At 40.1% G+C, this 15,295-nt stretch overlaps 1 protein-coding gene across 1 annotated transcript in view; it reads left to right on the top strand.

The window, feature by feature from the left end:
- SCN5A (sodium voltage-gated channel alpha subunit 5) overlaps positions 1-15,295 on the top strand; it is a 214,875-nt gene that overhangs the window by 168,229 nt on the left and 31,351 nt on the right. The window contains exons 20-21 of the mRNA XM_042801945.1: positions 6,851-7,005; positions 10,817-10,990. Of these exons, the coding sequence (XP_042657879.1) occupies positions 6,851-7,005; positions 10,817-10,990 (329 nt within the window). The remainder of the gene's footprint in view (positions 1-6,850; positions 7,006-10,816; positions 10,991-15,295) is intronic.

The raw sequence follows: 15,295 nt of genomic DNA, 5'->3' as shown, positions 1-15,295 counted from the left end.
GGGAAACAAAGTGTTTTCCCATAATATTCTCCTATTAAATGCCTTCTAATATTTTACCCAAACCTATCATTGCAACTAAAACTCATGCAGTTATCACTTCAGTCTAGCTAAAAAAAAAAAAAATCAAGACAACAAACAACAGTCTAGTTAGCTAGGACATGACAAGACTATAAGGTACTAAAATGGAATTATTGAAGGGCATGCATTGGGCAAGTTTATCTAGTGTTGCCTTTACTGGCTTGTAATAAAGAGGTACAACAATATTTGGTATATTTGGGAGAATGATCATCTAAAATTTTGAAATAAGGGGATTAGGTTAGATGAAGAGGAAGAGCGAGAGCGGAAGGGTTAAGTTCTTACCTCGTTAGCTCACCAGCAATCTAAATTCACACTATGACATTTCTAAACACATCCAGCATAGGTTATGTCCTGAACAAATATGTTCCAGATTCATCCCCCTTTTTCAGATAGCACAGGCAATGAAGATAATGCATGTTCTTGAAATAGTTGCTGAAAGTTTGCTGAGGTCACATTTTTCCAGTAGTTGGGTGGCCCAGATAAGCCATAGGTTATTTTTCTTGGGGAGACTGGTTAATTCGTTATCATCTCAAAATAACTTTGATTAGGGTCAACAGGGAATATTCCTGGGTTAGGAAATGTGAAGCCAAGGTAGGGTCACAGTTCTGGCAGCTAGCAAGTATTGCTGGGAAAAACCTGATAGAAATGGAGAGACCATTCTTGTTGCTAGCTGATGGGAAAGCAACATCTAGACAATGCCAGCTATTTGGGTATTTTTTCCTCCAGATGCCTTGCAACACTCCAGTCCTGTTACCTTCATTGGTATGCGTTCTCTGCATCAAAAATTGCTATCTGTTTGGACATTATCTTCTGTGTCTCATAGAAGGTCATCCAAAGAAAGCCCCCTGGCCCCAGCACGCTCCTCTCTCCCAGACCCTAATAGGAAAAAGTTTTCACCAAGCCCTTAAGCGTAATTCCCCGGACAGAGCCCGCTGGCAAAGGTTTCAAAGGAGTATCATCAGATGGTCATGCGAGAATGAGCTACCTTGCTCAACACACAGTTGATCGCAACTCGTGACACCAAGGACACCCAAAACCAGTTTTTCATGTGACCACAAAGGAGCAATTATCGCAGCTGGAAAATGCCATGTGTTAAAGTGAAGTTATTCTGATTAATGGTGGAATCTGCGTCAGGCCTTCCCCAACCACGGTTAGAGGCTGTTTAGAAATAAAAAAGTGAAAAGGAGCAAAAACAGACCGTTAAACTGAACAAATCTAAAGTGAGCTACAGGGACCACCACCAGATGATGTTTAAAAGCTAAGTAAAACCAAACCAAGCCCAATAAAACATGTTAATTTTCATCCTAGAAAAAAATCATGGAACAAACCCAAGTTTCAAAGTATCTCTTTCCTCTAGCTGTAATGCCTGAGAAACAGTGTATTTTTCCGTCAGGAGGGCATGCTAATATTTTGTTGTATATAATTTTCAGATATCATAAGACTCTTACCATCCTATTGCACATACAGAATTAAATTAAATCAGGTTGGACAGGACCTCTAGATTTCAACTTATCCACCCCCTCTCTCAAAGCAGAGCTGACATTGGTCATAGACCAGGTTGCCCACTGCCTTTGCTTCATGACATTATTTCACCCTTACTTGTAGTGACCTCTGAGAGGATATGTTTGAGGAGAATAGTATCAGATAAACAAGAAATGCATCCTTGTAAAGCCCTTGGAAAAGTAAAAACACCTGGCAGACTGTGCCTTTGTCGGATGCTTTCTTGGCAGTGTTGGGCTGTATTACACAAGAAAAGCCTCAGATCTCCACGTGTGTGTCAGGTACCGGAATGCTGGAGATAGTGATGGCAAATCTCTTCCATGTTAGCTCTAGAGCTGCGCAGTGTAAAAACCAGCCATGCATGCCAGTGGGCTGGTGGGGCCAGAAGAGGAGAAAGGGATTAAATAAGGAGGGTCTGCAGAAATCACGTTCCCTCCAGCACAGGCAGACATCTGGGGTCTTACAAAGGGACTGCAGCCAAGCTTGTTTTTTTGCTTGAGCATACGCAGCCAGCCAGACTGGTCATTGGAAATGCACCTTGGCAGATACGAATACCTGCCTGCTTGAGTTTATGCTGAGGAAGCTGTATTTTCTTTGTGTCAAACCAAGCAGTGCTGAAACCAGCATTCCAAGCTAAGCAAAATATTGTTTTGTTCTCAAAACAAATGTCCCAATAATTGGGAACTCCTGTGTAAAGATGGTAACAAGATTACTGCAGTTTGAACACAAGGTACCAGACTTTTTGGCTCACAGTATAGAAAAAATTAATTGGTTTTCTTGGTTTATTGAAGAGAATCAGCAGCCCAATCCATCCAAAACATATCTAATAATATTATGTAAATTTAAATGTATATATCGATGTGAACAAGCAGTGGATTTGTAAGGTCTTTACTCATGCACCTGAAATGAATAGGTTTGGCTGTCGTGCATGCAGGAGGAAGTTTTTGAAGTATAGCTTCCACATTTACAAAGAGATTTTTTTTCCAGTGCACCGAGGTAATGCAATCAGATCTAACAGCTCCATGATTATAATGCGCCAGGCTAGAAAATGTGAATGTGGAACCAAAGGAATATTTACACAAATGTATTGTAAATTAAATTCCTTCTGCCTTTGTTTTTCTGATAACTTGTTTATCATTGTGGCAGATGCTTAAGTAAGAGCTTTCTCTCTTACACCAGCAGTGGAGACTGGCTTAGGACACATTTTCATCTGCAGTTTGTGATTGTGCTATAGGACTGCCAAGTGACTGAAGGGAACAATTCCCTTGTTATGAAAAAAAAAAGCAAAAATAAATAATATGATGGTATAATGATGGATTTGGACAGGTTTCTTGGTAAATAGGTGTTTCATAAGAAATAGTATGTAATGTTCAAATATGAATTGTAAACAAATGCTGTTCCTGGACAAGTTGACAACTGATTCAGCTCGGTACAGCTTCACTGGTTTACCAGCAAATAACTCAACCCTTTGGGGGGACCTTTTCTGCTGTTCTGTGTTTCTGTTGAGCAGTAACCTACTACCCAAAAGACCATGGTGGAAATGAGTCAGTTTACTCCCAGAAAAGACGTAGTCCAACATGAATTATAATGGCAAAACTAAGTCCTGACTAAATCACAAGATGGTTGGCTTCTTCTGCACAACCCATTCCCTACTAGCATTGATTTCAGGGGGGATAGCACAAGTCTGTTAGACAAGGCAGTGTGAGTAATGCTGTTAAAAGAAATGCCGAAGGGTTTATTTCTGCTTTGACATTTGCTGCGTTAAAAGGTGTTAATGAATAGTCTTCTTCATGTGGATAAAGTAGCTTTTAAAATCTGAATCTGGGCCCTGCTGACCACCTTCCTCGTTATAAAGACAGCTGGAGTTATGATTGCTCAGACCCTCACCAGGTCATGCCTTACGCAGCTTGGAATGTTTTCAATATTTTGATGTCAGGAAAATGGAAAAAAAAACCCAACTTACTAGAATGCTGACCAAGGTCAGCTAAACTTTTTTTTTTGTTGGGTTATGTGAAGCTTCTAATTTATAATTTAAGATTGGGTCAAGGTCACCAGAACAGTAGACTACCAGTATTATGAGAGTCCAGAAAAACACATGCATGAAATAACAGTCAGTGAGGGAAATCAGAAAATTTGAAATGGAAATAGAACTTTACTAATTCTTTAAAAGACCTGTTTTGGTCAGTTTTCTTTCTTTTTTATTTTTTTTTTTTTTTTTGGTTTGATTTATCAGTAGTTAAAAATAGCATTTCATCTGAATTGCACCCATCATGATTATTCACTGAAGTACTACTTGACATTAGTAATTGTATCAGAATCTGGTCTAAACATTTCTGAATTGGGCCCAATCAAAAGCATGGCATTTAATAGCACTCTGATTTTAGGCTGACTCATCTGAGAAGCTATTTTTGATTTTTCAAGGTATTACTGTCAGTAACCAGGACTTTTTTTTCAGATTGGAATTGCATGAAAGCCATCAAAGATCATTAAAAAAAAAAAAAAAAATTAGTGGTCCTAGGTGGCTTTCTGTCTTTAAAAATTCCTCTCTGTACCTGTAGATTATCAGATGGAAGTTGACTGAATCAGCAATAGCTGTTTTTACCATTTTGTGAGTATATTCCATCACAGAGTGACTTTGGAACTCACTGTGCCATGCTCATTAGTATTTAATTTGAAGGTGTTCCCCTAATTTTAGCTGTGCCTGGGCTCAGGTAATCATATAGGCTCCCTGTGTAGTGGAAAGACAGAGACAGACTCCTCCAGGGAATGATTCATCCAATTGTCTTGCAGTGGGTAAAACTGCTTCCTGGAAGATCTTAACCTTTTACAGTGGTACTTACAGAGCATTTCTACTCTGTAATATGACAGAGCATGCCATGCCTGTTACTAGCTGAGCTGAGGCATTCATCTAACAGACTAAAAAGCCAAGTATCCATCTAGGAAGTAACTTAGGAGAAAAGAGGGGAAACTTTCTGGACAAATGTTATAAGTCAGAAAAAATATTATTTTTTTCCAAGTTGAAACTGCTTATGGAAAAAAAGGTAGGCTTGTGGAAAGTTTATTCTGCTAGAAACAGAGGTTACTTTCAGTACAAAGGGGGATTTCTGCTTAACTTAAGACATCCACACTTACATAGCGAACAACCTGCTCATTAGTCTGTTCACTTGATGAATGAGGGATCTGAGCCCAAGTCTTTGGTTTTCCTGATCATGCGTTACCATCTATGAGGCGTATACTGGTTTTAGCAAAAAGTAGTGACTAATATGATATCCTTTTATTCCTTAAGATGATCTTTGATGTTTAGGACTGAAGTGCTTAGAAGGATAAAACTCGCCTTTGCTGGAGTGGTACCTGACTTACAAAGAGGTAGAGAGCTGGTTCTTACATTTTTATCTTCTCCTAGCATTATGACCTTCTCAAATTGTTTGATTAATTTAGCGTATTTCAACTGAGCCCAGAATCTTTCTCAATTTCAGACTACAATAGTAAACTGGGAACTGGTGTGGGTCTGTGTGATGCAGGTTTTCAGAGGACACGTAGTTACTTGCATCACTGTCCCATTACCTTTGCATAAATGGTTTGTTGTCCTGTTAGTCCCATATCAAAACCTCATACAACCAAGAACCTATACATAACCAAAATCTCAGAAATGTGATGGAAAGGGGAGATCAGGGAGTGGTTCATGTATGAAACATCCTACAATTCTGCTTCTCCATAACAGGTGTCTGGAATAATTAAAACTTACAGAAAATGCCAGGAGGACCACCACAAATTTAGCAGCTCTGTTCCTCCTGGCAGAGCCTGCTGCCAGCACAGCCCCACTTCCAGCTGATTGGGAATCCTGGCATCCCAGGAGTTGCACTTGATCTCTATCACATGCGAGCTCAAGTGCCTCAGTTATGCCACCTTGAATTAGCAGCATCTGCTGTCTGCATAACCTTGGCACTCACCCTCTTTCCTTCCCAGCTTCCTTGCCTAAACATTATTTCTACTTGCAATAACATTGCATTACATCACCATACTGAGATGTGTCCTCCCTTGTCACTTCTGAGCAGTTGTTGTATGCTTCAGACATGTTAGTGACCCTGGCCACATTTCAGCTATGGAAGCAGTTGGCCTGTGGGTTTGTTTATTTTTTTCTCTTGATGGGATTGATAAAGCTCCATAGCCAAATTTCTTTCTATAATTTAATGGATTAAATGTCGGGTAAAAAACTTGCTTTTTGAAAATAAAGTAGTTTTTGAGGGTCATTCTCATCAACAAATCTTGTGAAATCTTAGTTGTGAAATTCGAGTTGTTGTGAAATTATCTGACAAAAATCTGAATGGCCAGCCTGGAAAATGACAAATCCTGGCTACCAGGGTGTCCTCTCACACAATTTTATGTTCTTACCCAGCAGAAGGCAAGGTATATGGTGTTTTTTAAAATGGGAGAGATGGATCTGTCCACTACCAATGACAATATCCTTTTACTGTTACAAATAAATGTTGCTAAAGAAACTAAAAATGGTCATGGTTTTGCCTGTGAGAAATCCTTGTGTGGTCCCCATTACAACCACAGCGTTCAACTATCACAGTATTTGTCATTAAAGTCAGAAACTGCTATGAAACATCAGTGGGCAACCTGCTGTGGACTGGATATCTGAATTTCTGCTGATAACAAAGGGGATTTAACTGCCTAAATATAGTTCTAAAGTGGTTCTAATGCTTGTTTAAGCTCGTGAGAGTCCAAGAAATCAAAATCTGCTCCTGCTTTTCTGTCTGGGTCTCTTCAGCACATTGGTCCCATATGCAATGTAGCACCTCCTCCCCTCATCTCCCTTTCATCAAATTGCCACTTCTAATCAGTAATTCTAGTGGTATCGTAGTACCAAGAAAATATCTTTCTTCCATTCAAAAGAATGTGGAAGCTATTGGTAATACCCTGCTAGAGTCATTACTCCTGATCTGGGGTGCTGCAGGAGCTCAGCTAACACAGTGTGATTGACCCAGGGCACTAGTGACTCATGGCCAACATATTCTGTATCATAAAAATCATTAGGAGAAATCACTGGGGCACATTTTAAATGATTTTGAATGTTTTTTAATAGAGGAGTGAGAGGGGGAAACAGAAGGCAGAGCAGAAGAGGTTGGTGAGAAAAACAAGGGAGGAAAGACTACATGCAGCAGCTTTATTGTTGGAAGAAATCTTGTTTAGCACCTCCTTACTGCAGATTTAAGAATTCAGTGGGGTTTTTTAACAATTGTTTTGTTTTCGTTTTGCTCCTTTTCAGTTTGTGTGCGATTCTTCCCGTGCTGTTCAGTGGACATCACAAAATTTCCAGGCAAAATTTGGTGGAGGCTGCGGAAAACCTGCTACAGAATCGTCGAACACAACTGGTTTGAAACTTTCATCATATTCATGATCCTGCTGAGCAGTGGAGCTCTGGTAAATGTAACAGGATTTTCTAGCTGCTTGAAAGTGGACATGGGTCTCAGAGAAGGTGTTCTCCAGTCTCTAAGACCTGATGAGCTCTTATTGATCATTGCTCAAAGCAAAGCAAGTTTGGGGCTAAAACATGTCTTCAGCTTTTCTGATTTCATCTGACTTTACCATATGGTGGGAATCTTTTTTCTGTTACAACATAAAATTATGATGTGATCCTTAAGGAAGTCTTTGTGAGGAAGTATCCCAGAGTTACTACTTCATCAACCCATAACTGCTCCATGGTAGTTCCCATCTGGAGGCTTGTATTTTGCTCCAGGGACATTTTTTTTTTTTTTTTTTTTTGCACACTTTGTAACCAGCAAAAAAAAATCATAAAAGATGCAGGGGGCAGTGAATTAGTGCTACCCATGGAGCTCGTGGGCTCCTGTCACGTTTTGAATACATCTTAGCTCAAACCACTGCACCTTCCCTGCACAGATAGCTCCTGTTTGCATCCAAATTAATTCGTATGTATGGAGGCTGGCTGGTCAATGCCCAGGACTCTGATAAGGGATCCTCTCCTCCTGAGATCCCACTGTGAACTGGGATTATTCCCTCTGTATTATCAGCCCTGGGCTCTTCGTAGCAATGGCAACATATATTTCTGTTGTTTATTTACATACCAGGAATGTCACTGAAGTTGGTGGGATTTCTCCCAGGTTTTCATCCAGGTGTAGAGCAAAGGGATATATCAAAAGATTTCCAGATTTTGATCTAGTGGTCACTGCTCTTCTCCATGGCAGAGTAAGAAATACACCTACTAAATTTGCAGGCAGTGCCATGTTTGGACAGGCTATCCATATATTTCTGGAGGTCAGGATTAACTTCAGCCAAACAGATGAATGTGCCTTAACTAGTAAGAGAAACATCATATTAGAAAGTTGCCTGCTTCACTTCATCAGGAATAATCATGGACAGAAAGGCATGATGTGGGATGATTGGTAAGGTAGCAGATTTACTAAAACAACCTGGAGAGAGAACAAACAGGATAAACTACATTCCAGCACTGCACAAAAGCCAAACACCCCACTGGGCTGTATGTATAAGCGTGTTCTTCCACTCCAGTTGGCATCAAGGAGGCCTCAGCTGGAGCACTGGCTTCAGGTCTGGGCACTGCACTTTGGGAAAGACGTGAGCTAATTGAAGAAACTGTAGATGAGAGTAACGTGAATTATCAGTGGCCTAAAAAAAGAGGAAAACACAGAAGTACTGGGTTTATGTAGCTTAAAGAAAGTCTCTGCAGGGACACAAGAAGGTGGAAATACATAAACGTTAATACAAAAAGGAAAGAAATGGACTGTTCTCCAGGTCCACCAAGGATGGGCTGAAATTTCACTGAAGGGATTTTATTTTGTTATGAAAAGTAACAGGCTGAAAAACTTGGATAAATAGTAGGCTGCTAAAAATTGTCATAGCTTTGCTGAAATCAATGGAGTCTGACAGTTTTTGTACCAGCTTGAGAATCAGCATGTTAATTTTTTAACACATTTTAAAGGGGGCATGTCGTTTGCTATAATACACTGTAGATGAATACACTTCCTTACATATGTAATTAAAAGTGCCTTAGCTACTGAACACTGCAATATGAATCTCATTTAATTTTCATTGCATGCATTCATTTACTTTTTGCGATTTTCAATTTAGCCAGTGCATTTCTGTATAAGGGCAAATTATGCTGCATTTTCTCACATATCAGCACTGCTTCAGTATTTGGACTGGAGATATTGGAGGCAACACACAATATTTTTCTTCTGTTATTCTGGTGTGAGCTCTTCCAAAAAGTGAGCTCATCTGGTTGCATCCCTGGGACATGCTAAGTTCTTAAGGGAGTTTAAAAGCCAGGATATATTTGCGTGTGGTAATTAAACTATCAGAACATATCTATACCTTACTGCAAAAGGTCCAAAACCCCTTCTTAGGCACTTAAGCCATAAACACCCAAACTGAGAGCCTGTGTTTTAATAGTAATTGTAGTTAATATTGCAGGTATCCTGTTTAACTCTTTTTTAACACACAAAGAAAAACACAAGAAATAACCCTTAATGATGTTTTATATTGCAAAGATTTCATCTGTTGTCACTGTGAAAAAATGCAAACCACAGAGTTTTGTCATTTGGATAATATCCATAGCTCGTGCAGAAGTACAGTGCACCTGAGGCATTTAGGTAACATATTTTTCATCCCTTATTAAGCTGCTTCCTGACTCACAGAGTGATTTTAGTAGACAAAACACAATGTACTTTTTGACAAGCTAGTAGAAAATAGGAAGAGCAAAGGAGGAAGAGGAGGAAATAACTTTAAATAGTTTGTTGTTAGTTTTGCAGTAATTGCAAAGTACAGCAAGTCATCTGACAAAGTGAGTGAGACCCTACAAGAAGTGATAAACTCCAGTCTCTCTGTGTATTGTTTTCTGTGGCTTTCTCCAACAGCTCTTCCACACCCTTGAAACACCTTTTTTGCAGGCAAGATAGGAGACCGATTTGCAGTGAAAACGTCACCCCAAAGTGTGGGGACAAATGGACAAGCTTTGACACAGGCTGCCAAAGCTTTCTTGTCAGTTTAATCATTGTTCCCTGGCCCTGGAAAGAGCAGTGTGGCTGCTTGAGTGACAAGTAACACGCTTCTTGTTTCTCCACCCCTGGGTGTTTGCTAACTTTTTGAAGTTCCTCAGAAAGTAGCTACAGATCTTTCAGTATGTAAATGCAGATAATTAAGATGATTAGCACAGACCCCGTCAATTTCTTACTGCCAAGTGCTCTGTGTCACACGATGGGACAAATGTAATATATCAAAGCTTGGGTTGTGCAGGTTACAGGGACATGGGAGCAGCTTGTGTAGCAACAGTAACTGGAGCAGCTGGGGAAGCAGACCATAACCACTGCTCGACTGAGAAGCCCCAAAACAGGCTGTATATATATGCAACCCTGACACTAGGATCCTGCATTTTATTTGATGTACATTATAAAGTGAAAGCTAAATTATTGGGCAACTTTATTTTATTTTAGTAGGCATATTGTTCTATATTGTAAATATTTTAAAGGGGTTATTAAGTTGCATGTATTTGATACAGATACTGAAAGTCCTTTGAGAATGCCCCGAATAAGATCAGTTAGAGAGACAGATGAGATGGGTAGATAGATACCTTGACCTTTAAAACATAATTGTCCTGTTAAGTGAATAATAATGAGCATTTCTTGAGGCAGATAACTGTAGCTACCTGAAATGTGGTGGCTGAACAGAAGCCAGGGAAGTCTTGTACTCTATAACACAGGCAGGTTAATAACCCAATTTGTCATCATTAGCAATAAAACTTATTTGACTAATCATATGGGCTGGATTCCATCCCCTAAAGACAGGCATCCCATGCCCTGGGACACCTGAGGTGACCCAATACCAGTGGCACAGCCAACGGGAGCTGAGGCAGGATGCCCTCAGGCAGCTTGGGGTGGCATCCTGCTCACAGATTCACATTACCAAATTTAGGGTGCTTAAGTTCTTCTTATGCTCAGAGGACATCTAGTCAATACAGCCAGTAGAGGCTGGAGAGAGATAGCTAATCATGTGTCCATTCTAAGGGAAAGCTGAACAGATCTATTAGGTTAGGGTCAGTCCTATTTGTGTCTGTGCACTCTTTCTGATGGTAACATTAAAATAAATCAGAAATCACAGACAGTACATGATATCACATCAAATACTACTACAGGCTTGCAGTGCAGCACTGATGCTTTCCAACACAGCTTAGAAGTTTTTAATCAATCTTTTTTACTTCCAGGCTTTTGAAGATATTTACCTTGATGATCGAAAAAACATAAAACCCATGCTGGAATATGCTGACAAAATATTCACTTACATCTTTGTCTTGGAAATGCTCCTGAAATGGGTGGCTTATGGCTTCAAGAAGTATTTCACCAATGCCTGGTGCTGGCTTGACTTCCTTATTGTAGACGTAAGTATCGTTTTGGAAATACAATGCTTCTTGTTTTGGATCTTATAATGCATAAGAACAGGCTGTTAAGTCTGATAGCTCTGCATTTGCAAAATGACAGCTGTCACTCTGGTGCTGAGCAACAACCCTAGGCGAAGCTCAAAGGAGGTCTTGATAAGTAACTGCATCCCCAGGAATCAGCGTGTCAGAGCCGAGACCACTTTGTGTCACTACGTAGAGGTGTCACCCTGCTAATCTGAGTCACATTCCCTTCCTGCCCTAGGAACTCACTCTTTCTTTTAACATTTAACATCTCGTTCCACACTCCCGGCTGGCACAAGGTCCGGTTACCTCCAACTGCTCCGCACATGACCTCAACACACAAGTCTTTCAGCAGATTAGAGAAGCTGTCCTTGGCGTAGTTTCCCGATGAGGCTGCCAGCAGCGAGTAACAGTATGTTCAGTACTGTCTCTCAGGTATTTCCCAGTGAAGGAGTCCAGAAAAAGGTGTGAATAGTCCTCTTGTCAAAGTGATTTCACTATTACAAAACCTCACAGAATACTCCAGATCCTTGAAATATCGCAATTCTTTGTTCTCCTGCAGGGGTAATCCTTTAAAGCAGTAGTAGTTGAACAAAAGAGAGTTTATGCCCCAGGAGCGTTGCTAGTACCAGGCATGTCCCCACAGAAGTTTCATGTTGCCTGGATGCAGGATCTGCCAAATTCAGGAAAAGACAGCAACACCACATCCTCCAGATGAGGTTTAACATTTCATCACTGCGTATCAATAAGGAGGCAATTATCTCCCTGAGGACATTTCGTATTAGCTTGAGGTATTAATGCGGAAGGCTGGCAGAGCTCTGCCATGACTGTGTAACTTATTAAACTTTTGATAAATTATTTTTCCCTATTTTACATCTGAACCTTGACTCAGGGGAGAACTGCACTTTCTTTGGTCCCAGCCCAGGAAAGCACTTCAATGGGACGATTTACTTGTTTGAAGTTATGGACATGTCTAAGTGCACTGCTGGATCAGAGCCTTTGGAAGCTTCTCCAGAGCTTTAATAAATTGATTTATGAAAAGGAAGTTCTTTACATAAACTGTAGGTCATAAATTCCTCTTTGTATACATGCTTGGAAACCTCTTAAAGGGAAGGCACTCATTTTTCACAGTTTAACTTCAATAGAAGAGGAAGGCCTGGTTTAATTATCTAACCACAAAATTGGAAACCATCAGTTCCTAAGTCGTAGCCCAGCCCTGAAAACTGTTCTTATTGTGGTTTAGGTCGAATGACATCAGTTTTCTTTCCTGATTTCTCGATCTGTAAAATGGGACTAATAAGGCTCACCTAAAGTATTATATGAGCTTCCAGGAATTTGTTATTGAAGCTATTGTTTTAATGAGCTTCTGAAGACTAGAAGGGCTAGATGAGGACTTAATATTGTCACAACTATAAGTAGGGGTCTTCTTGATGAGTTTGCATGATGAATTCACGGAAACAATTTGGAGCTCTGCTGCATCATTAACAATTTGAGATCAGTTACATGCTTGTTAGAAATACATACTTTGTAGCATGACATCTAATTAATCCCATAGAGAATAAAACAAAAACTAAGCTAAATTCTGTCCTCCATGATAAAAACCCCCTTGGAACAGGGGCTACACAAGAATGCAAAGTCAGTATGTAACCCCAAAATTTAGCTACGTGTTTGCTTTTTAATGGTGGGGTTTGTGATTATAACAACAGATTGCAGAGGCAGCCACAGGTGGTCTGGGGAAAGAGGCTTCACCTCCCCAGCCGCACATCCAGAGCACATATGGCATGAAACAGTGCTATGGGGGAAGGGGGACAACAGGCCCACGGGTCTCCCCTTATCCCCAGAAAATCCACCCCAGAGCCTTATTACTGACCCAGAGTTTTATATTCTCTTAGTCCACTTTTGAAGGTTATTTTTGCAGGCTCCCAATCTAACCAAAAGGTTGTTCTACCCTTGAGCTGTTTTAGTTATTGATTGACTCTAGGAAATTTCTTGTCCTTTAGTGTTCTTAATGAATAAAGTTTTTCCCCATGCCCCATTCTTTTCTTCAAAGTCATTTTCCAATGCAGATTATGAGAACCTAGTACTATATTTTTAGCGGATTTAACAGATGCTCTTCTCCTACCCTATTGCTCACACACCCTGCCACTCTGAATTGGCAGAGTAACATGCTATCTTTTTTCCAGCACACTTTTTACTTTCATTTACATTTTCTTTCTGGTCCTTTGAGAACCAAATCATTGCAACTGAGCTGCAGAAGGGAGTGAATGGGTGAATTAGCTGCTCCAAAAGAAACAGATGAACCACTTGTCTGATTTTCTCAAATTTATTTGTTTAAAATTATTCACTTAAAAATTCCTGATCTGCAAATTATTCATTAGCAGTTTGGTATCAGTATTCAAAATTCAAGCTGCGATGGTTGATTTTTCATTGGACATGTGAAACCATCTATCATCTGTGTTTTCTCATTGTACAAATGCAACTCAGAATCCTTTTTCTGATGTGAATAATTCATAAAACCAGCTCAAATTTTGCAAGTATTCACTATTTCTAAATGGGAAGTGAACCCAGAGGGGGTATAAACATATTGCTGCTGAAATTTTTTTTTTTTTTTTTTTTTTTTTGTACTTACCCTGCCCTGTGAAAGAGCTTTAACACTGATTTGGGCCAGTGGAACAGCAAAGGCTCCATCTGACAATTGTGGATTACTAAAGAAAATTTTGTATTGCAAAGCCTGAGCATCAAAACATGCAGTAATCCACAAACTGAGAGCTATTTTTGCTGGATGTAGAATCCCTAAAGGATGATCTCTGATAATGGGCTTCTCTGCATCTCAAAGAAGCGTGCTAGTGTAGCAAAACCATAAGAGAGTGCTTTTAAATACATTGCAATACAGTAAAGTCCTATCAACAGCACCACAACAGATTTCTTTGGGAGGAAGGGAGAAAGGAGCAATCAGACCACAAAATACAGGCTCATTTCAACTTAGGGCATCTGGGAAAGATGCCTTAGATATCTACTGAAATTTGGATATACTGAACAAACAGCATTAATGTACATATGTACATGTTACCTCCCTGCAAATAACAAGTATACTGCTAAAAATAACCCCCCTTCTACACTGCAAATATAGCCTCTCTGTGCTCATGAACTGGAGTGGTGGGCACTCATTCCACAGCTCTTTTCAAATGAGGGAAAAGCAGAGACTGTAGTATATCTGAAGCGTAGACAGACATTGATATCACCATCAGGAATGGCATTTATGCACAATCCTCTTTACTAGGATGCACAGGCAAATATTTTCACAAAGAATAGATATTTTCCAAGCATTCATGCAATCAAAACCTCTTTGTACAAAGCAGATTAAACAAGAAGTCTAAACTTGGCCAGAGATGGAGGCACATGGCATTGAGAATGAATGTTTATGAAAACTGCTCTCATCCAGGCATGCCCTGCAACAGGCAGAGAGTGTTGGGGTTTGAAACAAGGGACAGATAAACTCCACCAGCTGTGGATGTTGCTGTCATAATTGATGTTCCTTTCAATTGTTTCCTCTGACCTATAAATATTATCTTGAGCTTATCTAGTCTGAGCTTCAGCCAATTAATTCAGAGCTATGTCCCAGTCTCTGCTGACAGCGGATGGATTATTCCCCTGCAGTGGTCAGTTTGGGAAAGGCATCAGTCTGGAGCTTAGCATCATTCAAAGACTGGAAGTGTTGCAGTCAGCAGCTTCTTTGCTAGCTGATCACGCATTGAAGGCAGAGAGGAGAGACCGTACCCTACAGAAGCTGTCATGAGAAAGGTTTCAGGAAAGGGATGTAAAGTCTCTAACTCATTAGTAAGAATACTCAGCCAAGTTTCATTGCCTGTGGCATACACAGAAAAATCCTCTTAAACGGGCACTAATGTAATCTGTCTACAAAAGTCCATTATCACAAATCCATCATCTCCATTGCAGCTTTTGGGTTCAATTTAATTGACCAAAAGTTAGTCCCAATCCAGGCTTAAAAGAAACCCTGATTATCATTTAGTGATTTTGGAGATGAGGGGGGATGACAGTTTCTCCACCATTTCTTTCTAAGATTATCCCATCTTTCAAGATTTGATACTTGGGAAAAGCTATTTTCTTAAGCAACTGCATTTTTAGAAATGCTGTGTCGAAAACTCCTTCCCCGTCAGCCATCTCCAGCAACAGGTCCTAACACTACGTCTTGTGGTGGGGAGGGGAAGATCATCTCTAGTTCTCAGTTTTTTCCCTGATGCCCCACCAGTTTCTCTCCAGCTG

Source organism: Tyto alba, unplaced genomic scaffold (genome assembly GCF_018691265.1).
Source record: "Tyto alba isolate M040663 unplaced genomic scaffold, T.alba_DEE_v4.0 Super-Scaffold_38, whole genome shotgun sequence".
Classification (NCBI taxonomy): domain Eukaryota; kingdom Metazoa; phylum Chordata; class Aves; order Strigiformes; family Tytonidae; genus Tyto; species Tyto alba.
The sequence above is the reverse complement of the archived record's forward strand: the minus strand, read 5'-3'. Positions and strand labels throughout refer to the sequence as shown.